General features: G+C 36.0%; 1 protein-coding gene across 9 annotated transcripts in view; it reads right to left on the bottom strand.

The window, feature by feature from the left end:
- LOC125249756 (NACHT, LRR and PYD domains-containing protein 12-like) overlaps nt 1-26,163 on the bottom strand; it is a 95,715-nt gene that overhangs the window by 10,256 nt on the left and 59,296 nt on the right. For 4 of the 9 annotated variants that reach the window (XM_048162129.1, XM_048162132.1, XM_048162128.1 and 1 more), the window contains 11 exons: nt 24,158-24,244; nt 23,100-23,210; nt 21,831-21,941; nt 21,214-21,327; nt 18,013-18,078; nt 15,854-15,943; nt 13,618-15,345; nt 11,836-11,925; nt 3,472-3,645; nt 1,425-1,595; nt 540-713 (listed from right to left, as the gene is read on the bottom strand). In XM_048162129.1, coding sequence (XP_048018086.1) covers nt 540-713; nt 1,425-1,595; nt 3,472-3,645; nt 11,836-11,925; nt 13,618-15,345; nt 15,854-15,943; nt 18,013-18,078; nt 21,214-21,327; nt 21,831-21,941; nt 23,100-23,210; nt 24,158-24,244 — 2,916 coding nt within the window. Of the gene's footprint in view, nt 1-539; nt 714-1,424; nt 1,596-3,471; nt 3,646-11,835; nt 11,926-13,617; nt 15,346-15,853; nt 15,944-18,012; nt 18,079-21,213; nt 21,328-21,830; nt 21,942-23,099; nt 23,211-23,320; nt 23,340-24,157; nt 24,245-26,163 lie in introns of those variants that run through there. The other 5 variants (XM_048162136.1, XM_048162130.1, XM_048162135.1 and 2 more) reach the window with 5 other exon arrangements.

Here is a 26,163-nt window from a genome sequence, read left to right as displayed (position 1 = left end):
CATAAATCATCTCATTATAACAAAATGTAGACATTATGTAAATATCAAATTCATTGTGCAGTGTGGAGAGCTTCACTGAGTTGTGCACGTGTGGCAGCTTTTTAGTGATTATAGGGGAACACACACTTTCTAGGGAATATATAATCCATTCAGAATTTGAATAAATCTATATACTGCGAAGTTTTGAGAGTAGCATCTGCTAAATTCATGTATTTGAGCAATTATTATTGTCATTTATGCATGATTTTTCTCCTTTCTTATAAATAAATTATTTTGTGTCTCATTTGATTGAGTGGAGCAGTCGTCAATCTGCCACCCTGGCCTTACGTAGCCCTACCACTGATGTGATAAGAGTGAAAACTAATTGAATCAGTTTTAGCTTTAGATATCAAACACATTAACGGTGAATATGTTAAATGTGATTCAGGCAAAATCATTATTAATTACAAATGCAAACACTCTGACTTGGTATCACTATAAACTACGAAAAAAATGTCTCTCTGAACACCAAATTATGTGACTATCAGAGATAATCTTACCTCAAAATCTCCACTTTACAATCAGGATTCCCCAGTTCATCAAAGAGCGGTTTTACTCCTGAGTCTTCTAATTTATTCCCAGACAGATCCAGTTCTCTCAGGTGTGAAGGGTTTGATCTCAGAGCTGAAGCCAGAGCAGCACATCCTTTATCTGTGACACCACAGTAACTCAACCTGTAAAGAAAAGTAAAAACACTCTTCACTCTCTCTGTAACCCATATATATATTTTAAAGATTACTAATAAAGCATCTCTGTATGATAAATGTAGTTGATATTTATCTAATCATGTTCACGCTGTCATAACCAATATAAATATGAATTAAATGAAGTTACTCTTCAGTTATCAGAAATTAATATTCTTAATTTTGCTTATCTTTCTGAACCTATTTTTTCCATCATGATTATTGTTGGTGTTTATTTGTGTACTATTTTTTAATTTCAATAGTTTAGTTGGCAACACTTTACAATATGGTCTCATTTGTTAAAATTAGTTAATGCATTAACATTAACTAACAATTATAAATATATTTGTACAACATTTATTAGCCTTAGTTAATGTTAATAATAATGTTCTTGTTCATTTCGTTCACAGTGCATTAACTAATGTTAACAGATACAACTTTGTGTTTTAATAATGTATTAGAAAATGCTGAGATTAACAGTATCTTTCATAAGATCTTATCATAAGATTTTGCAAGTATCTAAGTATTGTTCATTCTTAATTCATGTTAACTAACATTGTTAAATAGTAATTAACAATATAGTTAATTAACAAATTAAATCCTATTGTAAAGAGTTACTGTTTAGTGTTGGTGTGACTATAAACTGTTTAAAAATGTCTCTCTGAGCACCAGATCATGTGACTAACAAAGAGAGGATCTTACCTCAAAATCTTCAGTTTGCAGTGAGGATTTTTCAGTCCATCAGAGAGCAGCGTCACTCCTTTGTCTAGTTTATTATCTGACAGTACTAGTTCTATCAGGAGTGAGGGGTTTGATCCCAGAGCTGAAGCCAGAGCCTCACAACATCTATCCGTAATACCACATTTCCACAACCTGTAAAGAACAATGACACTCTTTTCACTCTCTCAATAGCCCATATATGTTTTAAAGATTACTAACAAAGCATCTATGTATGATATAATGTAGTTGATATTCATCTAATCATTTTGTGATGTCTCGGGGACATATAATATGTAGGGCTATACCCTAATAGTCGACTAACAATTAGTCGATGAGAACTTTACAAATAAGCTCGCTCTAATGTTAACCTTAATATTATTTGGCACAAGTGTTTGTGTGGAGAGCGCGCTTACTGCATGATATGAGACGCTGGTGCGATCACTTGCATTCAACTTAACATACTCTGTCATTTTTGGTTATACAGAGACAATTATGACAAGCTTAGCCTATTTCTTCAAAATATCTTCTGCACCAACTTCAAAATCCTCTCATCAAAGATCCTGCAGATCTATGTGTTCCAGACTGTCTGAATCTGCACTAACTTCAGAATCTAAGGATCCTTCTGTCTGCGTGTTCTAGAGAAAAAGGATCGTCTGCACAGACATCAGAACTTTAAACTTCAAGGCTTCTTCTTCTGCGTGTTCCAGGAAAAGGACCTTCTCTGTGCTTCAGAAATTCAACATTCACAAGTACTTTGTGTTCAAGGGTGTGAAACAGATTCCAACTCCTTCCCACTGCAGCTCAACAAGTGGAAGACATCTCCACTCAGACTCAACACATCACCAGACAGAACGTAAATATCACTTATCAAACCTCTTTCCAGAGACCTTGGCGTTAGTGTATATTGTCAGCATATGATTATCTAATTTGCATTAGATCTTGCATAGCTGATATCAGTCGATAACAAATAATTTCTTGATTTATTTGTTGAATTCAGAATAAAGTTTACCTTATTTCTTCTAGAGAATACAGTTTTTCCTTGTGTTGATAATACAGTAAAAGGCTCTACAAATTAACAACATTTCACAAATCCTTCCTCCAATTTATATAATTGTAATTCAGTCCACAATCTTCCATGATTGATTTTTATTGTAAAGGTAAGATTCCTTGGCTGTTGCCCCAAAATATTGTAAGGAATCATCTGATGCTTTCACACTCACTTTAGGTGATGTGTGACCAAAAACTCAATATTAATATTAATATTTATGACCATAAATGACTACATTTGTGGTGCCCAGTTTAAATCATTGGTTTTCAACTCCAGTCCTCAGAACCCAGTGCTCTGCACATTTTGTATGTCTCTCTTATCTGACAGTTTAGTTCATGAGCTTTTTCGTAAAGAGATTATCTGAATCAGGTGTTAACCCCTGGAGTCGGGGGTATCGCCGGCGATACCACCTTGCTTTTTTCTTATCAGTATGAAAGAGACTCAAAATACTCTGCCAATTTTGCAAATACAATTAAAATTTATACTCCATTTTAATCTGTGAAATATCTTCTTCTTCAGAGTAAAAACAAAATGTTGTGCTTTTAGTAAAATAAAGAAAACTAACATGATGCGTGATCTTTCGTCTCCCTCTGAACGAAGTTCATTCTGAAAATTAACTGTAACTTAGTAAATACTAATCACAAAAAAATGAGACTTATGTCTAAAGAAATGTTGAAATGTCAGGATCAGACACGATCAGACACTTTGTATCACACATATACATTATATTTTAAAGTATATTTTTTAATACTTTTAACACTGAAAAAAACAAGAATTTGATCAATATAAATGTGAATTAAATGAGATTACTCTTCAGTTATCAGAAATTTATATACTTCATTTTGCTTATCTTTCTGTACCTATTTTTTTTTTCCATCAACATGTTAGTTTGTGTGTACTTTTTATTTCAGTAATTTAGTTATTGGTATGACTATAAACTGATTGTCACAAATCATGTGACTATCAGAGAAATTATCTTACCTAAAAGTCTCCAATTTACAGTGAGGATTCTCCAGTACAACAGAGAGAGACTTCACTCCTGAGTCTCCTACTTTATTCTCAGACAGATCCAGTTGCCTCAGGTGTGAGGGGTTTGATTTCAGAGCTGAAGCCAGAGCATCACAACCTTTGTGTGTGATACCACACTTACTCAACCTGTAGAGAACAATGACACACTTTACTCTTTTAGATCAAAACACACAGGGCCACATTTCCCCAAAGCATCATAAACCTAAGTAGACTCTGGAAACAATTTTATGAATCATCCTAAAATGAATGAAAAGGACATGAAAACTTGTGCTTCTTGAAGATGGACAGCAAGCAAGCCTCTTGACAACTGTGCAACACCACAGATCCCCTTTGAAAAATAAATTAATTAACCTGTTAGCCAGCACCCCCGCTTTTGGAAAATCCCAAAAAATGACATACCCAAACTAAAACAGATACAGTTCATGAACCCTTTGCACTAAAAGCATAAGTAAGGTCTCATTTGAAAGCAGACACTTTGCAGTTTATGGTAAACTCATAATTAATTATTGTCACAAAGAAGAAAATAGTTTAAAATAGCTTTGAAATTTTGAAAAGTTATTAGAAATTTATTTTTATGAAATATATTTATGAAAATGAAAGTGAAGTTGGCCTTGTGGCAATCTAGAAATGCACTGCAGCTAAAGCCACATGTCTGACCATGTTATATTTCAAATCTGAAGATGATAGGTTTAAAACTCTGAGTTTTATTACATGTTTTTCAAGACCATGTCATGAGACTTTATTTAGAAAGGACTCTAAAATGTTAACTGATGTTTATTGTCATCTATTCAAGGGTATTGTCGATATTGTGTTTGTGGTGCTAAGTGCCCCATTCAGTTTCAGTCTCCCCTGAACACATTCACACCTCTCCAGCCAGCTTATGGCTCTTATTATTCTTTTATTTTGTCTCTATTATAATTACTGATGTTCTATTCAAGATGATTTAATCCCTCATTTCATTCACCAAACTTCTCACTTCACCTTCTTTCAAACTGTATCTAATGCCCTTCTTGGAAAAAAAAGAGAGAAAAAAAGTGAGCTTTACTATTAAGAATTATTTATTTGCATTAGCTTTAGATTAGAACAGGTGCATATCTGGGCTCGTTAGCATATTAGCTTAGCACACCAACAAAACATGACAATTTATAAGATTAAAACCACGTTTTTTCTCCAAATTTACTAGTCGATTGTTTTAAATAACCTTCTTTGATGTGATGTGGCTTTTGGATCAAAAATCAGACAGAAAATATATCATTTTAGGCTATTCTGCACAATGAGAAAAGCTATCTCGATTAGCATTGCATTATAAATATAATCTACTATTATGAATACCTGACATGGCGTGAAGAACACAGATAAACCACATATCGTCACAATCGTGTATTTATTACTTTCAAAAGTGACGTTCTGTATGTTTATATCAATGATTATAGCGATGTCTGGTAGCCTCTGTTAGTCCCGTGTATGTCACATGACTGCCTCTTGTTCATGCTGTGTTATTTGTGGACTAAAGGTGCACAGAGCGCCCTCCGGCTTCGGGTATGATTTGGACACACAGTAGTCAGTGTATACAGCGCTCATATGATGAAAACAGCGCGTTTTGGGTAAAAATTTAATAAATATGACTCCTCTGTATAGAAAATTGACATAATGACAGTGGATCAATATTTCTCCAAATGTGCATGCTTTTAACACTCTGAGGTCTAAAAACGCGCCGGCGCGTTTTGCAGGTTTTTTTTCACATTGCAGCAAAACAGACTTAAAATACTCCGTCATTTTTTGTCATAGAAACATAAGTAATACATCAATTGAAACTATAGAATATCTCCTTTTATTTGTATACACTCAGAGTAAAAACAAAATGTTGTGCTTTTTGTAAAATAAAGAAAACTAACATGATGCGTGATCTCTCATCTCCCTCTGAACGAAGTCCAATCTGATAGTTCTCAGAAAATGAAGTGTAACTTAGTGAATACTAATCACAAAAAAATCATACTTATGTCTAACAAAACGTTGAAATGTCAGGTTTTAAATCGTGCAAGTCAAATCGAAAACAAACATTCTGTGTTTATGTAATCTGTATGAAAAGAGAGCCATGTCAGAAGTCCGTGATTCAGCTCATTACCCACTAATGCGGCCACACCCACGGAGCCAGCGCTATTCAGACGCAAATTCAGAGACAACACATGCATTCATCATCTCAATCGTGTATTTATTGCCTTGAAAATTGTTTATCTGGATGAAAAAGCCATGGTTAGCGATCTCTGGAAGACATTCAGTAAATTCCTGTTTGTTTTCTTCTATTGATAAGTTTTAAGTGAGTTTTTGTTTCTTTAGCGCCCTCCGGCTGTAGTATGAATTGGTAAACACCATTCATGGAATATCGTCTTCTTCTTAGGTGAATTTGTGGACTAAAATGCACAGAGCGCCCTCCGGCTGCAGTATGAATTGCAAACACCAGCGCTCATAGAGATAACAATGAATATTAAATAAAAAATAACTCCTCTGTATAGAAAATTGACATAAACATATGAGAATCCTATATTTCTCCAAATGTGCATGCTTTTAAACTAAAAGCCTATATTCAGACTCTTTGCATCACAGAAATACATTATATTTTAAAGTATAATATAAAACCATTATTTTATATTGTAATAAAATTTTTCTGTATGTTTCATATACCATGATGAGCTTGAGACATCACAGAAGTTTTTTTTCACAGCCTACCTGACTGAAATGCCTCATTAATATGCAAGTCTTTTCAGGTCATTACTATTCAATTCTTTTGTCTTCACAGGTGAGAATGAGCCATTATTCATGGAGATTCACGCCTCCTCGCATACCGTGTTTCTTGGCAAAAAGTGTCTTACAAAAACTAAATCAGTATATTGTTATAAATGAAAGAGTAGTCAGCATAATTTTTACATAATTTTGAAGCAAAAACTCTAGTCTACAACCTTCAATACCCAAAAGTCTTGTGAACACAGATTTAATATACTTTTATTGGCCTTATATCAGTGACTTAAGTTTTTTGTTTTTTCAGTAACCACGCATAAACGTTATTCCTTCAAAAACACAAACATGTACACACATGTTCCTCACATATTATGGTAGCCTAGTTTGTGCTGAATACAGTGTAATGACACTTGTGTCATTAATATGTTTATGAACAACTGAAAAAAGCACAAATGTCAGGGCATGTCAAAACTTCTCCAGGCCCCAAATCAGCCTCAGACTCCAGAGGGTTAAGCTAAAAGCCCCGAGGGATGTTATTTTGTGGAGTTTTTTCTTGATGATCGTACAGGGTTTTTTTCTCAATGGCTGAAGCTGACGCTCATATTTCAATGAAAAGGTAACGACTCCGTTTCTCATATTCATAACTCCCGACGCATATTAACAAATAACGGTCACTATACGATGTTGAGAGTAAAATAAAGATTAAAAATTGAAGCTCGAGTCTTGGATCTTTTTAATGATGTATAGTTTGTCAAGGTAATTTTATTAAATCTAACAGTAAATTTGAGCTAATTTAAACAAAGAAGCTTTGGTGCGTCGGCGTGCCAGTGCTGGTTAACAGGTTAAAAGCTCTGCATGCGTTCTTAATTCAACTCGCCTTCAGTGGACATTGTTACACCAAAATGACGTGTTTTTCATGAGTCTCAGTCTTCAAGTCCAAGACAAGTCTCGAGTCACTCGTTCATGAGTCCAAGTCAAGTCGTAAGGTAGATGAAGAATCGCAGGTGTTTCATAAATTATATGAGGATGTGACTGTAGCCGAAACCAGAATGTCCAGTGCAAGTAGGCATTTTGAAGACTTATATTGAAGTAGGGCTGGACAATAATTCAATATCAATATATATCGCAATATAATTTTTTTCGATAACGGTGATATGATTTTGAAACACATTTTCGGTATTTCGATATATACATTACAGCGTCACTGACTTCAGGCGCAGCCGTTAGAAAGAGCAGAACGCGATTGGCTATTTGCGTGATGACGTACACCACAGAGACATGCAGCCACCAGCCAGTGCTCAACAGTTGTACGCTAAGATCAAACGTGAACGCGGCAAGTTTTACAAAATGAGTAACGTTACACCTGATGCAAATGCGACGGAACAAGCTTCCACAACTTGATGAAAATATGTGTGCATAACTACACCGTGCTGGTTAATGTTTGGTGCAGGAGAATGTGTGAAATAAAAACTTTAAACACGGATACTTTATTCTGTATGAGCTATGTGTCACGTGGCTAGTGTTACTAAACTCATCGCATAATATAACCGAGCATATGCGCGCTCCGCCTGTATATCATAAAAACAATTGTATTTTTCATGTGTTCGTATTCAAACTCCAGTTCTGACCGCATCGTGAGCAAAATACAAACAACACACGTGCTGTGCTGAGGTAAACAGCCTACGGCTTGCGTATTTGAACTCAGCTAGAGCAGGCAGAGGTGAATGAACAGCACTTTTATGACATTTGAATTCTCCGCTGTAATGTGATCTCATGTGCACATATTTTCCATTTGGCTGGATTACAGCAAAACAGTCCACTTCAGAGAGAAGTGATGCTTCCTCATGCATAATACTGCAATTATAATCTTATGCATACTACAGCGCAGTGATTGGATTAAATGAGCTTTATGTCATGAATATATATGTCGAGATTCGCTCGAAACGGTCTACGTCAGCATTTTCGACCATGCCCATACTTGGGCCGAAAGTACGCGATTACGTCAGATTTTGTGATGTTGCTCCAACTCAGCTTTTCTAACAGGAAGACAGAAATCTCTATGAAAAATGCAAAAATAACTATTTTTCACTTATGAATGACATTAATGAGTACCTTTAGTGTTTTCAATGATGTGCAGCCTATACATATCTGTTTACATCTCAAAAAAAGTTTCATGACCCTTTAAGAATAATAAAATCAGCCTACGTTATAGTTTAATGTTAAAGATATTAATATTACTAAAGTGAGTGAGTCTTATGTTTATTTTTATGTTTGTATGAAGGCTAAATACAAATAAAAGCTGAACAAATTTATTTGTACTGTTTTTATTTCTAAAATATTATATAGTTTTATAGGAAGAGATTTCATAGATTTGGCAAATTCATTTTTCAGACGTTTGTAGGTACAGACATCCGTTGTGGCCATTCTTGGCAGTTTATCTGAGACTATTATATAGTTCATATCGATATCGGAATTATATTGTATCGACCGAAATTAAGAATTATATCGTGATATAAATTTTGGCCATATCGTCCAGCCCTATATTGAAGACATTTTTCAAAGGATACTTTTTGGCATAAAAGAAAAATCTATAATTTGACCCATACAATGTATTGTTGGTCTTGTGGTCCAGGGTCACATATAAGATGTAAAATTTTCTTCATTCTATTTATTTTTATTTATTTATTTTCCTTTAACTTTTTGATTCACAATGCCCTGTTGCAACTTAATGGGCTGCACTTTGTTCTGCACTGTGTTCCGCCACTTTAAAACAAAAAGGATTTTTTGTGTTTTCATATTCAAGAGATTATAAGCTAGATGCAGCTTTTTTGGGTTTGTATTGAATGTTCTTCGACTTCTATACATAATAAATGTGTTTATGAATGTAGGGTCTGCACAGTCTCAAGGATGAGCAGGTCCCACCATAAACTGTGTTTAAGCCTCAATTCACAGAACTTTGGTTTGTAAATCTTACATCGATTCCGGCCCGGCAGACACTAATGGATCACGAGACTCTTTTTATGACTGTTTCGATAAGTCCCCTAACCTCTCGTCCGCGACTTCAAAGGGGTGCAACACCACGGATCGGGTTTCTAGGGACCAGGTCCAAATTCCAAACGGTCATAAAAGGAAAATACACGCACACACCCACAGACACACACACACACACGGCTCCCCTACATAGAGACTGTATGCACAAACATTATACCTACAAATATGAATGTATCTGCCATTGTAGTGCTCGCTGCATGTATGTGTTACTAGTGTAGAATTGTAGAATTGACTGTAGTAGGTTAGTTTTCATGTGAAACTGTAGTAATAGAGTGTAAAGGGTATCTTCTTTATATGACGAGAGACACCTGTCGAGTTTGATTTCTCCGTAAAGCTGTGAATCCGAGCTATTCACTGATGTACGTTACATTTCTGTCAAATGCATCGTTCAATGTTTAATAACACTATGAAGAAAATGCACTGATTCAACATACCATAAATTTATTCGGGAGACAGGACAAAGGAATGTGGAAACCCGCCAAATTGCAACGCTAGCATTGGAGGACGTTATCAAGAAGGCGTTCTGGTCTGTTGTCTTTAAAACACCATGACACGCGTCTTTTGGTGGCACAAGTTTTCTGCACGAGTTCCTGCCGTCAAGACGGACTCTCTTCTTTATTTTCTGGTCATATTACAACAGTTAAACCTTCGTTTGAAACTTCGCCGAAACAACCTCCGGAAGAAGAAGCAACTATCAAACCGAGCGCTCCGAAACTCCAAGCACCCTGACTAACCTATGCAAGTATAACGTTTTTACGATTTTAAATACTGAGTTTCCTTGCTGGCTCTTAAAGGTGAACTGTTGCAATTTGACCTGCTTTGATCATCTCTTTCGTTTCTGCCTCTCCTTCTACTTTGTATGTATTTGTATTTACTTGTGTCCATTTAGCCGTATAACCTGTGTATTACCCGTTTCGTATATTAAACTCATTATATCCATGCTTTTTTGTTCACTTGCTCATTTTAGCAACAACCGAGTCACTTTAACGTTCTGATTCTAATATCCTTGCTCTATATTTGGAGGCTATGATAGAAAGTTAGTCTCCCGGCCCGAGAATAACATTTCTGTCGTGATAATCTGTGGATAATTTTCCGTTTCGGTGGACGAACTGATAGTTTTCCACATAATTATTAAACCAGAACTAATCATATATGTGATTGATTATAATTCGTTGTAATTAATTCACCATATATGGTTAATTCCCCGTTGGGTCGATATATGAACGTCATAAAGCTTTCTGAATTATGATATTCATATTTCATCCATAAATTGATTAATAACTGTACATCGCTACATGAATACAGATTGATCTGTTAAAAGCAGTTATTTTGAGTTAGATGCCAAATGTTCTCCTCCTATTCAAATTTGACAATGAAAGGATGCTTACAACATATTTGCCCACCGGCAACTAAATAAAATTTTTGAGAAAAAAAAAAAACCTGGGGAAAACACAAGCAGAACATGTTCACATGGGACAATATAAACACAACTATATGCATGAAACCATTTAGAAAAATTTGGGCACAAATGGGTTAAGCCACAAAATCACTGTTTAAATATGAATCCTGCATGTTCTGTCTCTGTGTGAATGATTATTGGCTTTTCCTAAATTTTTTTGAAATCAACTGAAATATGTAATAAATACTGAAATAAAATGTGTTAGCAACATATTGAACTACACATTAACAATTATAGGCTATATAATATAAAAAATAAGATACATAAAATGTCATAGCAATATGAATGTTTAGACAATATTTCTGTTGGCCTGTTTTGAACAGATTATGAAGAGTTTACTGTAAAATAGCCTATAGTGCCACATCAAAGAAGCTTTAGTTCGCAAGGAATGATGAAAGCTTTGTATCACAGAAATAAATTATATTTTAAAGTATAAAAATAGACAACCATTATTTAAAATTGTAATCATATTGCCATTTTTTCTGTATTTTTGATCAAATAAATACAGGCTTGATGAGCATGAGACTTTTTTCAAAAAACATTATAAATAGTAATATGTCAAATCTTTTGACTGGTACTGTAATTTAAAATATAGGCCTATACAAAATTTATTAACAATATACATATGTGCATGCATGAGATCACAAAAATCATGTTTTCTGTTAAGAGAGAACATTACATTAACGTTAATACAATAGCTGATATGATCCTGTATCAGCATGCTCACAGAGGGTTTTTATTTTATTTGTTTTCCTTTTATCTCACAGATTTGAGAACCATAGTCACCAGATATTGGCACACATTGGACTGCATGAATATGATACTGGGATCACTGACTGGAAAGTTTTTTTCTTTCTTTTAGTTTTTTCAAAAAACACATATATACGTAATTCTCTCAAACTTACAAACATGTACATACTTCTTGCTCACATAATATTGTAGCCTAGTTTCTGCTGAATACAGTGCAATTAGAATGTTGTAATTAATATCTTTATAAGCAACTGAAAAACCCTAAATCAGCCTCAGACTCCAGAGGGTTAACAGTGATGATTGTTCTCAGTGTTACTTACTCAGCTGATCTAGTTGCTGTAACCACAGGCACCAGCTTTTGAAGAACATCATCTGCTGTATTTTCTGCTTTCCGGGTGACATATCCATCACTATTTGGAAATATAAAATAAACAAGTTAATTATTAATACTAATAATCATTATTTATTATTTAATTATAATTATATAATTAAAGCTGCAAGCAGTGAACAGTGGGCAATAGGGCTGTCAAATTTTTTTTAGAATTTTGAATATTCATCGAATTAAAAAAAAAGAAAAAAAAAAGCACATTCGAATGTAAAGCCCATGCATGCAAATTTTTGCTGTGTCAAGATGAGTGCAAGCCATGATGACGTAACTGATGCAACTTGTTTATTGTTAGGTTATCCAGTACAGTGCGGTGCGGGGTGCATTACTGTGATAAATATAATTGGAGGAGTCAAAAAGTGAGTGTGCTGCCAAGGGCAACCAGTTTGACGGCGTATGCAGTCAGACCCTAAGCAGAGCTGAAGAAGGCATCAGGCCTTTAGAGGATGAGATGGATATATGAACAAGAAGCTACGCTACCCGCTGACGAAAACCCTCTCAGTTGGTGGCAAAAACCATGTGGTATGTTTCCACATATTGCACAGCTGGCAAAGACATACTTGACCATAACTGGCACATCGGTAAGGGGTGCGTTTCCCAAAGCGAACTATGGTCACAAGTTCCGTCATTACCAATAGAGTTCAATGGGACTTATGACCATAGCTGACTATTGATCCTTTCGGGAAATACGCCCCAGAGTTGAGCGCATGTTTTCATCAGCTGGAAACATTGTCCAAAAAAACAAAACAAACAAAAAAACACACCATCTAGTGTTTTGCTGAGCAATATGTAGATGTGTAGTGAGCGGATTGTTTCTGAATGGCAGGTTGCTATTTTGTGTTCATGTAGTACAAACATTACACTGTCTGTTAAAGCGTGTTTTCTCAGGTTACTGATGTACTTACACAGTTTTTATGCACTTTTTTGTTACCTTGCATACACATTGACATTTTATTTAAAAGCAGTTGTTTGAAAAAAAAAAAAAAAAAGTGAATGTCATTTAATTACAATAAAAGATGCAATGCTTGATTTGATGTATATTTGCTTATTGCGCTCACTTGCACTCTCTTGTGGGCATATCAGTACTTTTTCCCCCCTCTGATATTAAGTATTGCCTTTAGATTTTGAATATAATTCGAATTTTGCAAATATTTCAGAAATAATTTCGAATTTAGCTTTTCAGGCATTTTGACAGCTCTAGTGGGCGATATTCATTTCAGCAGATAAATAGAGAAGAAATATGGCAAAGTCATTTTGATGCACCACACTTCCTGCTGCCAGCAGGTGGCACTCTAACTATAACTGAAGACTGCCATGTAGATGTCTTCAGGACAGGACTATTATCAAATGTGAAGTTTGGAGCAGATCGGATACTTTATGCCTGAGTTACAACAGCTTTTTCTTTCATGGTGAACCATCAGATTTTGTCAGGCCGCCACGGACATGCCCTTCAGCAAAAGTTCAAGATCTTTGCAATTTAACATCGCTATGGCCTTAAGATTACACAAACCAAATATGAGAATGATCTGGTTAAATCTCTATGAGATCTCTATGTCATTTCTTTTTGCCTGCAGGTGGCACTATGACTGTGACTGAATATTGGCATTTAGACGTCTTCAGGCCAGCACTCTAATAAAACATGTGAAGTTTGGGGCAATTTTTGCCCCGTGATTTAAAATGATGTTTTACACTAACAACTGTACTCAGTGTTACTTACTCATCATGTTCTGCTCCGATTAAGCTCCTCAGGTTAAACTCATCCATTGCCTCGTCTGAGGTCATCAACACAAAAACTAAAGCTGACCACTGAGATGAGGAGAGTTTTAGATTACGTAATCCTCCCTGTCTCATGCGAGGTTGAGCTTCGCTCACTAGTGAAACATCACCCAGTTCATTCAGACAGTGAAACAGATTGATGTATTTATCTGGAGAGGGATTCTCACTGATCTTTTCTTTAATATAGTCAACTGTTTTCTCATTGTTGTAAGAACTGTTTCCTCTTTGTTTCATTAGTTCTTGTAAGAGACTCTGATTAGACTCCACTGACAGACCAAGAAGGAAACGAAGGAAAAGGTCCAGATGCCCATTTTTACTGTCTAAAGCTTCATTCACAGCTCTCTGATGGAGATCAGATAGTGAAACTTTGTCTCCATTAGTTGGTTGGGTAATCTGGTCAAACACATTGATGTTCTTGTTTATAAAGGAGAGATGCACATATAGAGCTGCTAGATGTTCCTGAATGCTCAGATGAACAAAGCAGAAGACTTTCCCCTGATACAAGCCCAACTCCTCTCTGAAGATCTGAGTGCACAATCCTGAGTACACTGATGCTTCTGTCACATCAATGCCACACTCTCTCAGGTCTTCCTCATAGAAGATCAGGTTTCCTTTCACAAGCTGCTGATAAGCCAGTTTTCCCAGTTTGACTATCATTTCTTCATCTTTCACTTTCTTCTCATAGTCCTTCTCATGTTTGATGTTGGTCTGAATGAGCAGGAAGTGTGTGTACATTTGAGTGAGAGTCTTGGGAATCTCTCCTCTCTCTGCTTCACTCAACATCTTCTCTAGAACAGTGGCTGAGATCCAGCAGAACACTGGGATTTGACACATAATAAAGAGGCTCCTTGATGACTTCAGGTGTGAGATGATCCTGTCGGCCAGTCTCTGATCACTGATTCGCTTCCTGAAGTATTCCTCCTTCTGTGGCTCACTGAAGCCTCGTACCTCTGTCACTCGATGGACACACTTAGAGGGGATGAGATCAGCTGCTGCTGGTCTGGAGGTGATCCAGATGAGAGCAGAGGGAAGCAGATTCCCCGCAATGAGGTTCTTCAGCAGCACATCCACTGAGGCTGATTCAGTCACATCACACAACCTCACATCGCTCTGAAAATCCAGAGACAGACGACACTCATCCAGACCATCAAAGATGAACAACACTTTATATTTGCCACTGGATATTTCCATTTCTTTTGTTTCAGGGAAAAAGACATGAAGAAAATCTGAAAGGCTGAGTGTTTTGTCCTTCATCAAGTTGAGCTCTCTGAAAGGAAGTGGAAATATGAGCTGGATGTCCTGATTCTCTTTCCCTTCAGCCCAGTCCAGGATGAACTTCTGCACAGAGACTGTTTTTCCAATGCCAGCGACTCCCTTTGTCAGCACAGTTCTGATGGGTTTGTCTTGTCCAGGTAAAGGTCTAAAGATGTCACTGCATTTGATCGGTGTGTCCTCTGTTTCTGCTCTCCTGGACTGTGTCTCAATCTGTCTCACCTCATGCTCATTATTGATCTCTCCACTTTCACTCTCTGTGATGTAGAGCTCTGTGTAGATCTCATTCAGGAGTGTTGGGTTTCCCTTCTGTGCTGTTCCCTCAGACAAACACTCAAACTTCTTCCTCAGATTTGATCTCAATGTGTTGAGGACGTCAGCAGGTTTACAGGCATGGCTGTAAGATTAACATAGCAGATTATTAAACAAGTTAGTGAAGTAAATAGCCAAAAATTACAAAATTAATGATTTGTTTGCTGAATTATGGGACACAGAACATCATTAAGTTTCTGAAATGTTTCAATTATTAATCATGTGTTTGAGTGATGTGTGATGTGCATGGCAGCACCTAAAATTAAACAACAACACAAAAAGTGTGTTGAAATGCGTGTGCAAAATGGAAGGAGACTACTGGAGGAATAAAATGTGCTAGTTCCTACACAAGTCTTGACTGCGAATAAGATAAGAACATTATAAATACCAACAGCTTTTATAGTGTGTGAATTTATTAACAATACAATACATAGAGTGCTGCACAAGGGCACAATGTTAATGATTAATAGACTGCAAATGGCAGGATCTGAACTTCAAATTTTTTGGTTCAAATCATTACACAGCTATGCTGTATATTAATAACAATTTCATAAAAATCAAATACCATAAGCATAACTTATAAAATAATGTACCTGAGATCAGGCTGTGTGTCTTCACTCTGTGGTGGCTCAGAGCTGGACTCTGGTTTTGATCTCTTCTGCTGTACTGAACTGGTTTGAAAACTAAAGATAAAAAAACAAAATTACATATGTTGTGCACTTTTACTGGACACCTCTTAGGAAAGACAAGTGAGCGTTGTAATACTTTTGCTTTAATATGCCCCTATTATGCTATTTTAAAGGTTCCTCATTTTATTTGGAGGTCTCCAACAGATTTACATGCATCAAACTTTTTCATTTTTGTAATAATATAAAAATTAGATTGAACATCACCACTAAACTTACTGAAGGGTACGTTTTTGTATTCAAGAGTTTTAATCTTAAATCTCTAAGCAGTCTGTGTCTATACGCCATTTATTCTTCAAGCTGGTAAAAGTGCTAAATCGCCACTTTTATTTTCGAGAACGACTTGCTGGCTAGTGTGGATGCAGTCAGTTTTGACCGTGAAAGATTAGGTAATTTGACTGAATGTTGTGTATTTACGGCATTTTTCCTGCTAGAAATACTTGATCAATTTTAATATCATTTTGAGGTGAAGTAGAATTAAATGAATAGCAAAGCATTTTGTTTGCATACTTCAGTTTGAGAGCCAATGCTGGATATCAGCCTACACTTTGGTCGCAGATTTAGTCAGCAAATGAGCAGTGCAATATAGACTGACTGAATGACACTTTAAGTAGAAAATCTCAAATGAATATCGCTGAACTCCAGCTTGTTTGTGTTTTCAGATCATCTGCGCTTCTTTCGTAGTGTAGAGAGAGCAGTTGCCAGATTGCAAAGATTAAGTAAAACGTGTTCTTTTAACAGAAAAGCTCTGGTTGGGGGTTTAAATTCTGGAAATCTGGCAACCGTAAGCATGAACGCTTGTAAAAGCAGTCTGTAACGCTGTGTCTCCTTTATTCAACAAAAACAAAAAGCGATTTCAAAAGAGTGATTATGATAAAGTTTTTAGTCAGTCTCGTCTTTTTTCGTCAACGATATTGCATGTGTTGATTTAGTCACAGTTATAGTTTAATGATATTGGTATCATCTCTCATTGTCTAGTCTAACGTTGATACTGGGATGAAAAGGCTTTAAGTGTTATTAAATGCTTTTTTGTACATAGTATACTTTATTATTATGATGTTTAGTGAGTTTGGTCTGTTAATGTCACTGTCTTAGTACACTAAGCCACATTAAGCGTTTTTGAATCTTTGAAATACGCATAGTATTTTAAACGTTTGTCACATGTTGTGCATGCAAGGAGGAAATATGAATGTGACGTGAATTTGTGGTCTCGTTTCAAATGCATTGATCAATATGCTTGCATTGAGTTCCTGTTATCAGATCTGTTGATGATCTGTTCATGTTTGACAGTGCAGGACATTTTACAAATCCAGACCAGATGATGATCTACGGTCATGTCCGGAATAAAGAGTAGCCTATCCATGTACAGTTAGGGTGATATTACTTAACCCGTGATAAAAGATTTTGGCCATATGGAAATAAATAAATAAAAAAATGTGGAAAGAAAAAAAAAAAAAAATGTATACAAAAGGAAGTACATTTTTGTTTTTGCTTTTCTATGTATATGTATTTATTATTTATGTAAAATATGTAAATGTAAATATTATTTATTTACTTTTGCTTTTTTACATTAAATTGTATATTTCTTTATGTAACTTTATATATATATATATATATATATATATATATATATATATATATATATATATTTTTTTTTTTTTTTTTTTTTTTAATTTTGACAGACTTGGAATTCCATAAGTTTTTACTGTACCTCTGAGGCAGAATTACAGCGTCACATATTGGTCTGACTCATGTATACTACATCGTTTTGAGCCGGTTTCAGTAGTTTTGTGTGAATGCAGATATTGAGGCAATGCCATGTTTATGGAATTTTTTCTTAGAATAAGGGATAAAAAGATTGGATAGGGAAAGCTCTTGTTTCATGTGGATGTGGGCTGAATCTGTTTGAAAAATCCATTCAATTTCACACCTACTCTATTAAATAAAGGTGGAACAACTCTCAGCTTACATTTACATGATGTAATTGCTAGTATTAGACTGACTGACTGATAGATAAATTGATTTTTTTCAAAAAAATTATATACTGAAATTCAGAAATTATATACCTGGGATTAGGCCGTTTGTCTCCACTCTTAAACGTTCGTGGCTCGGGTTTTGAGCTCTCCTCAAACCTAAAGAATAATGAAAAACAAAATAACCTAAAATTAGGCTTGTTTTAACCATGTTTCACATCATCTATTAATAATACCATGTAATGCAGGGGTGTCAAACTCAGTTCCTGGAGGGCTTCTGTCCTGCAGAGTTTAGCTCTAACCATCTCCAAAACACCAGCCCAAGTGTTTATAATATTCCATGTAGAGTTTGACACCCCTGGAAGTTATGGCCAACTTGACTTCTGAATTGACCCTTCGCAAAGACCCGCCACCCTTAGCTACTGTTGCTTTGTCCGACAAGCCGTGGCGCTGTCACGCCACACAGTGAAAAATACATCACGGAGCAAAGAGGACACTGACAACACGTCGACAGACAAGACAAAGCAGGTTACTTACGATATTAAACAAAGTCCCAGCTTTCCAACTGTATCGTGTTTTAAGAAATTCAAACAATAAAAACCGTTTTGTGGCTCTTTAATGTGTCGTGACCATGGTCGTGATAGATTGCTGTAGCGCCTCAGCTCAAGAGGCTCGTAACCCGATCAACTCTTCCTACTAGTCCATTTATAGCATCAAATAAACATGAATGAACATGAGAAGGAATGTTGTTTCAAAGGTGGAAAGACGTCAATATACAAAATTTTTCAAGTTTAACTCCACCGAGGTTAATCTTCTAACTTCTGACTGCTTTGTCGAACAAAATGGCGGATTCTGCATTCTGATTGGTCAGATCGCTTGTCAATCAAACTCCTGGCGAATTGTGACATATTTCTTAGTGAAACAACTTTTCTAATGTGAAAAACCATAGAGCAGGACTTGACTGTCCATCAATATCAATTGAACCAGTAACCAGATGTAATCATCTGAAAAAACAGATCTGTTCTCTCTACATTTTCGTCTGTGTATTTTGTTTAGGTTTTTTTATGACAGGTGATTGGCTTTGGGCATTGGTCAGGGTAGATGCCATATTGAATGTTATGCAGATGTGAACGAGGTGGTGAGGGACAGACCTAGAGTCCTTACAATAGCATGCAGTGTGTATAAAATTCAGAGATCCAACTTACTTTTAACTGTTTTATGGAGTTTTTGGAAAGATGTTTTGTCAGCTGAGCCATTTTTTATGCATTTATAGTTAACACGCTAAATTATTGGCAGTTTATTGTATGGATCTACACTCACCTAAAGGATTATTAGGAACACCATACTAATACTGTGTTTGACCCCCTTTCGCCTTCAAAACTGCCTTAATTCTACGTGGCATTGATTCAACAAGGTGCTGAAAGCATTGTTTAGAAATGTTGGCCCATATTGATAGGATAGCATCTTGCAGCTGATGGAGATTTGTGGGATGCACATCCAGGGCACGAAGCTCCCGTTCCACCACATCCCAAAGATGCTTTATTGGGTTGAGATCTGGTGACTGTGGGGGCCATTTTAGTTACACCACCACCATTACACCACCACCACAGTGGTAACAAGGCATGATGGATCCATGTTCTCATTCTGTTTACGCCAAATTCTGACTCTACTCTGAATGTCTCAACAGAAATCGAGACTCATCAGACCAGGCAACATTTTTCCAGTCTTCAACTGTCCAATTTTGGTGAGCTCATGCAAATTGTAGCCTCTTTTTCCTATTTGTAGTGGAGATGAGTGGTACCCGGTGGGGTCTTCTGCTGTTGTAGCCCATCCGCCTCAAGGTTGTGCATGTTGTGGCTTCACAAATGCTTTACTGCATACCTTGGTTGTAACGAGTGGTTATTTTAGTCAAAGTTGCTCTTCTATCAGCTTGAATCAGTCGGCCCATTCTCCTCTGACCTCTAGCATCAACAAGGCATTTTCGCCCACAGGACTGCCACATACTGGATGTTTTTCCCTTTTCACACCATTCTTTGTAAACCCTAGAAATGGTTGTGCGTGAAAATCCCAGTAACTGAACAGATTGTGAAATACTCAGACCGGCCCGTCTGGCACCAACAACCATGCCACGCTCAAAATTGCTTAAATCACCTTTCTTTTCCATTCTGACATTCAGTTTGGAGTTCAGGAGATTGTCTTGACCAGGACCACACCTCTAAATGCATTGAAGCAACTGCCATGTGATTGATTGATTAGATAATTGCATTAATGAGAAATTGAACAGGTGTTTCTAATAATCCTTTAGGTGAGTGTATGTTTTCAAACAGATGAATATTTTGTTAAGGCTCTTCCCGACCTGCCTGTATATACAATCCACATCTGCATGAACCATATTTCAATGCATATACGTAAATTTACTATAGTATAAAGCTGTAGCAATAATCAGTATTTAAATAAAAGAAAAGGAAATATTGTTTTTCACAGTGTGGACATGGACGCCAGGCTCAAAATTAAGTTTTTGCTAACCCCACCACAAAAAAAACAAAAAAACAAAAACAAATATTGTTTGTGAACAATAAATATGTGAACTGTGAACATTGTGAACATTAAATATGAATTGATTCTTATTAAAGCTACCAAGTTATTAAGTCAAGAGCAGTAAGTGATTTTCTCTTTGTCTGTTGTTGTGTGATTAACAATAATGACAGACAGCAGCAGGTTGGGTATATTAGGCTGTTGTCACTTTAAGACCTGTATTTTAAATCAAGGACTACACCGAGACAACGTTTCGCCCATCAAAAGAACCGGATTCCTAAACATCAGGGGAGTAATATTGTGTATGAATTTAAGTGCAGTGAGGACTGCGAGGATCTGAATATTGGGGAAACAAAACAGCAACTTTATTGACGCATGGCTCAGCATAGATGATGCTGTATGGACAGGTCAGATTGCTCTACCTCGGGAACTGGAGCGGTACCACCATAAGTGGTGAGGAATGCCATGGGTTCTTCTAAATATCCCTCCTTATTTTCTCGCTCCCCCGAAACTGGGCCAGTGACATTTCCATCATCTGTCCCGAGTGAATTTCAAAGACAGTCCTAGACTCGGTTATACTCCGAAATATTTTTGAGTCCCAAAATGCATGACAAGTCAAAGTCCATGACAAGTGCAAGTCCATTAAAAATTGGACTCAAGTCTGAGCTTGAGTACCCCAACTCTAAAACCTTCCCTATATTCTATTACAAAAATCGAATACTATAAGCACATCTTTTACAGAATTGTTATTCCGAGTACCCAAGTTTACGCCGTGTGTTTCTGCTCCGACAATTTTCTGACGAATCCATAGATCTGTTACTCTTCATTGACACACAGCTGGACTCTGGGTTTGAGCTCTTCTGCTGGACTGAACTGCAACAGAGAACAGATTCAGTTTAATCCTTTAGATTTGTTCATTCTTTATGATAGGAACCATTGAAGCAACTCATAAAGTAATAAAGCATCAGCGTGCAAGTACCGAATTCAGTTCTCTTTCATGTCTTATTGCACTTTAACAATTTAAAATCACTTGAATGTTTAATCTAACAAAAATTAAAAACATGCATATAATAGATTTTCATGAAGATGCGATACTGACACAGTCGGGCCAGTGACATTTCCATCATCTGTCCCGAGCAAATTTCACAGACAGCAGTGGACTTGGTTGAAATCTGAAATATTTTTTGAGTCCCGAAGGCTCGAGTCCAAGGCAAAATCTGAGTAAAAATGCATCTGAATCCATGACAAATGCAAGTCCATTAAAAATTGGACTGGAGTCCGAGCTCGAGAACCCCAACTCTAAAATCTTCCTTATATTCCTAAACAAAAATCTAATACTATAAGCACATCTTTTATGTAATTGTTATTCTGAGTACCTGAGATCAGGCCGTTGGTCTCCACTCTTAAAATTCCTTGGTGAAGCCATAGATTTGTCACTTTTCATAGACACACAGCTGAACTCTGGGTGTGAGCTCTTTTCCTCAATCCTAAAGAACAATGAAAAACAAAATAACCTAAAATTAGGCTTGTTTTAACCATGTTTTTTGGTTTCACATCATCTCATTAATAGTATCCTACTGAGCAAACTATAAGTCACCATGTAATGCAGGGGTGTCAAGCTCAGTTCCTGGAGGGCTTCTGTCCTGCACAGTTTACATGCCATTAACATGCTAAATTATTGGCAGTTTATTGTATGGATCTATGTTTTCAAACAGATGAATATTTTGTTAAGGCTCTTCCCTACCTGCCTGTATATACAATCCACACCTGCATAAACCATATTTCAATGCATATACGTAAATTTACTATAGTAGAAATCTGTAGCAATAATCAGTATTTAAATAAAAGGAAATAAATATAGTTTTTCACAGTGTGGACATGGACTCCAGGCTCAACATTAAAGGTGCTAAAGAGGATGTTTTGTTTTATACATTTTTGCAATATTACTTGAAACTGTCTTTACTAACTGATAAAATACTATTTATTAGGTGCACTGAAAGTAATAATATTAATATACATCATCTGTGCACGAGGTAGGGCCTTAAAAACTTCAGCCAATCGTTTACGCGATCATTGCGTAAACGATTGGCCCTCTGGCTTGTCAATCACTGCCATTACGTTCCTTGTGAGAGACGTGTGCAGCTGCGCGCTCCAGTAACTTTCCACACTCTACAGGTGCCGCATACAATGTTTTTGTCAGGAGACAGGAGAAACAACTGCAGATTATGAGTTACCTGCGGTGAGTCCGACATAATGAATCCACTAACACGACACAGCGAATGCCGGTGGTAAACACTTGTGTTCCAATACGAGTGTTTACGAGTTTTGGGAGGCGTTCTCTTGAAATGAGCTGTGAAGGAGGGGGGTTGTTCTTACGCATGTGCTCATTTCAAAAACTCAGTAACAGTCTTTGGTTTCTCAGTCGACAAAAAAAATCCTCTCTATCACCTTTAAGTTTTTACTAACCTCACCACAAAAATAAATAAATAAATAAATATTTTGTCATTTGGATGTCAACTACTACTTCCAAGAGGTTAGAAACATTTTTTTTCCAGGTAGGTCTATACTAGTGAAATAATACAAACATTTAATAAAGTAATCAAATATAAAAATATTATTAAAATAAAAAATGTTATTCTGAGTACCTGAGATCAGGCCGTTGGTCTCCACTCTTAAAATTCCTTGGTGACGCCATAGATTTGTCACTCTTCAAAGACACACAGCTGAACTCTGGGTGTGAGCTCTTTTCCTCAAACCTAAAGAACAATGAAAAACAAAATAACCTAAAATTAGGCTTGTTTTAACCATGTTTTTTGGTCTCACATCATCTCATTAATAGTATCCTGCTGAGCAAACTACAAGTCACCATGTAATGCAGGGGTGTCAAACTCAGTTCCTGGAGGGCTTCTGTCCTATCAGGCTCTTCCCTACCTGCCTGTATATACAATCCACACCTGCATAAACCATATTTCAATGCATATACGTAGATTTACTATAGTATAAAGCTGTAGCAATAAACAGTATTTAAATAAAAGGAAATAAATATTGTTTTTCACAGTGTGGACATGGACTTCAGGCTCAACATTAAGTTTTTACTAACCTCACCACAAAAAAAAAAGAAAGAAAAAATATATATATTGTTTTGTCATTTGGATGTCAACTACTGCTTCCAAGATGTCAGAAACATTTGTTTTCTAGGTAGGTCTATACTAATGAAATAATACAAACATTTAATAAAGCAATCAAATATAAAAATAAAACACTGCACATTCTACACTGTGAACATTAAATATAAATTGATTCTTATTAAAGCTACCAAGTTATTCAGTCAAGAGCAGTACGTGATTTTCTCTTTGTCTTTTGTTGTTTGATTAACAGTCATGACAGGCAGCAGCAGGTTGGCTATATTAAGCAACATTTTATAGAAATGTTATTCTGAATATCCAAGATGACGCCATGCGTTTCCTCTCCAAAACTTTTCTGACGAATCCTTATTCACAGACAGCACTGGACTCAGTTGTACTCTGAAATATTTATTGAGTCCCAAAGGCTCAAGTCTAAGTCAAGTCTGAGTAAAAATGCATCTGAATCCATGATAAGTGGAAGTCCATTATCAGTCTGAGCTCAAGAACCCTTCTTTATATTCTAGAACAAAAATCTAATACTATAAGCACATCTTTTATACAAGTGTTATTCTGAGTACCTGAGATTAGGTTTGTTTCCACTCTTAAACTTTTCTGGCGTGTCCATAGAGCAGTCACTTTTCATTGGGCTCTTCTGTTGGACTGAACTGTAACAGAGAACACATTCAGTTTAAGCCTTTAGATTAATGTGTTCATTCTTTATGATAGGAACCATTGTAGCAACTTATAATGTAATAAAGCATCAGCATGCAAGTACCGAATTCAGTTCTCTTTCACGTCTTACTGCAATTTAACCTTTGTGCATCCTTATGGACATTTTTGTCTTTTTCAGTTTTCTTTTTTTTTATCTTGTTGCTTGTGTTAATGCCAACTGCATACCTTTTTGGCACAGGTGTATATTTTTATTGGAATTTTACGATTTCACCCCACATCCTTATTTTATTATTATTTTTTTTATAATTCACCAGTGGAGTTTTGCTGGCATCTAACAGGGAAAGTTTGGCACTGCACTCAAACAAAATGTTACTGAAAGCTCCTTTTTTTAGCTCAAATTTGAAACACAACTTGTTTAGATGTATCACTTTGTTTTTCAAGCAGTTTTAGAGTTCAAAATGTTTATATAAAATATTTTATATAAAATATTGTCCATAAATAATTATTTTATAAACTTAAAGGTGCCCTAGGACATTTTTCACAAGATGTAATATAAGTCTAAGGTGTCCCCTGAATGTGTCTGTGAAGTTTCAGCTCAAAAAATTAATTAAAGAAATTTTTAACTGCCTATTTTGGGGCATCATTATAAATGTGCCGATTCAGGCTGCTGCCCCTTTAAATCCTTGTGATCCCTGCCCCCGAGCTCTCGACTATAATACATTGCATCAACAAAGTACACACAGCTAATATAACCCTCAAAATGGATCTTTAAAAAATGTTTGTCATGCATGCTGCATGCATGCATCGGATCATGCAAGTATAGTATTTATTTGACCGTTTACATTTGATTCTGAATGAGTTTGATAGTGCTCCGTGGCTAAAGCTAACATTACACACTGTTGGATAGATTTATAAAGAATGAAGTTGTGTTTATGAATTATACAGACTGCAAGTGTTTAAAAATGAAAATAGTGATGTCTCTTGTCTCTGTGAATACAGTAATAAACGATGGTAACTTTAACCACATTTAACAGTACATTAGCAACATGCTAACAAAACATTTAGAAAGACAATTTACAAATATCACTAAAAATATCATGTTATCATGGATCATGTCAGTTATTATTGCTCCATCTGCCATTTTTCACTGTTGTTCTTGATTTTTTACCTTGTCTGATGATTCTGCTGTGCACATCCAGACATCCTGCCCTTGTGTAATGCCTTGAACATGAGCTGGTATATGCAAATATTGGGGGCGTACATATTAATGATCCTGACAGCTGTGTAACAGTCGGTGTTATGTTGAGATTTGCCTGTTCTTCAGAGATCTTTTAAAAAAAAAAAATGAGATTTACACAAGAAGGAGGAAACAATGGAGTTTGAGACTCAATGTATGTCATTTCAATGTACTGAACTCTTGTTATTCAACTAAGCCAAGGTAAATTCAATTATCAATTCTATGGCACCTTTAAACATTCATAACTTTTTTTGTTTCACTTTTTCACTTCAACAATAATCTGCCAAGGGTCTTCATTAACTGAGACCAAACTTAAGTCAGTGATCCCAAGATTCAAATTTTTATGACTTTTTTTGACAGACATTTTTGTCCACTATCCACCTATGTGTAACTTTTTTTAACTGATGCACAAAGGTTAAAATTACTTAAACCTTTATACTGACAACAATTAAAAACATGCATATATTAGATTTTCATGACGACAACCCACATACACTGAGACCAGAGAACAAGAGAGTAACTACATTAAACATGCACTGAAGGACTGTGTTTATCCAGATTGGGCATTTATTAAAACCCCATACAAGATGGAAAAGGAAGATGAAACAATTAAGGGAAAAGGTTTGGTCCACAAAAACCACATGGTTATACTGTATGTGGCTGGAGTATCCGAGA

Source organism: Megalobrama amblycephala, linkage group LG16 (genome assembly GCF_018812025.1).
Source record: "Megalobrama amblycephala isolate DHTTF-2021 linkage group LG16, ASM1881202v1, whole genome shotgun sequence".
Lineage (NCBI taxonomy): Eukaryota > Metazoa > Chordata > Actinopteri > Cypriniformes > Xenocyprididae > Megalobrama > Megalobrama amblycephala.
This window is presented reverse-complemented; position numbering and strand designations above follow the sequence as displayed.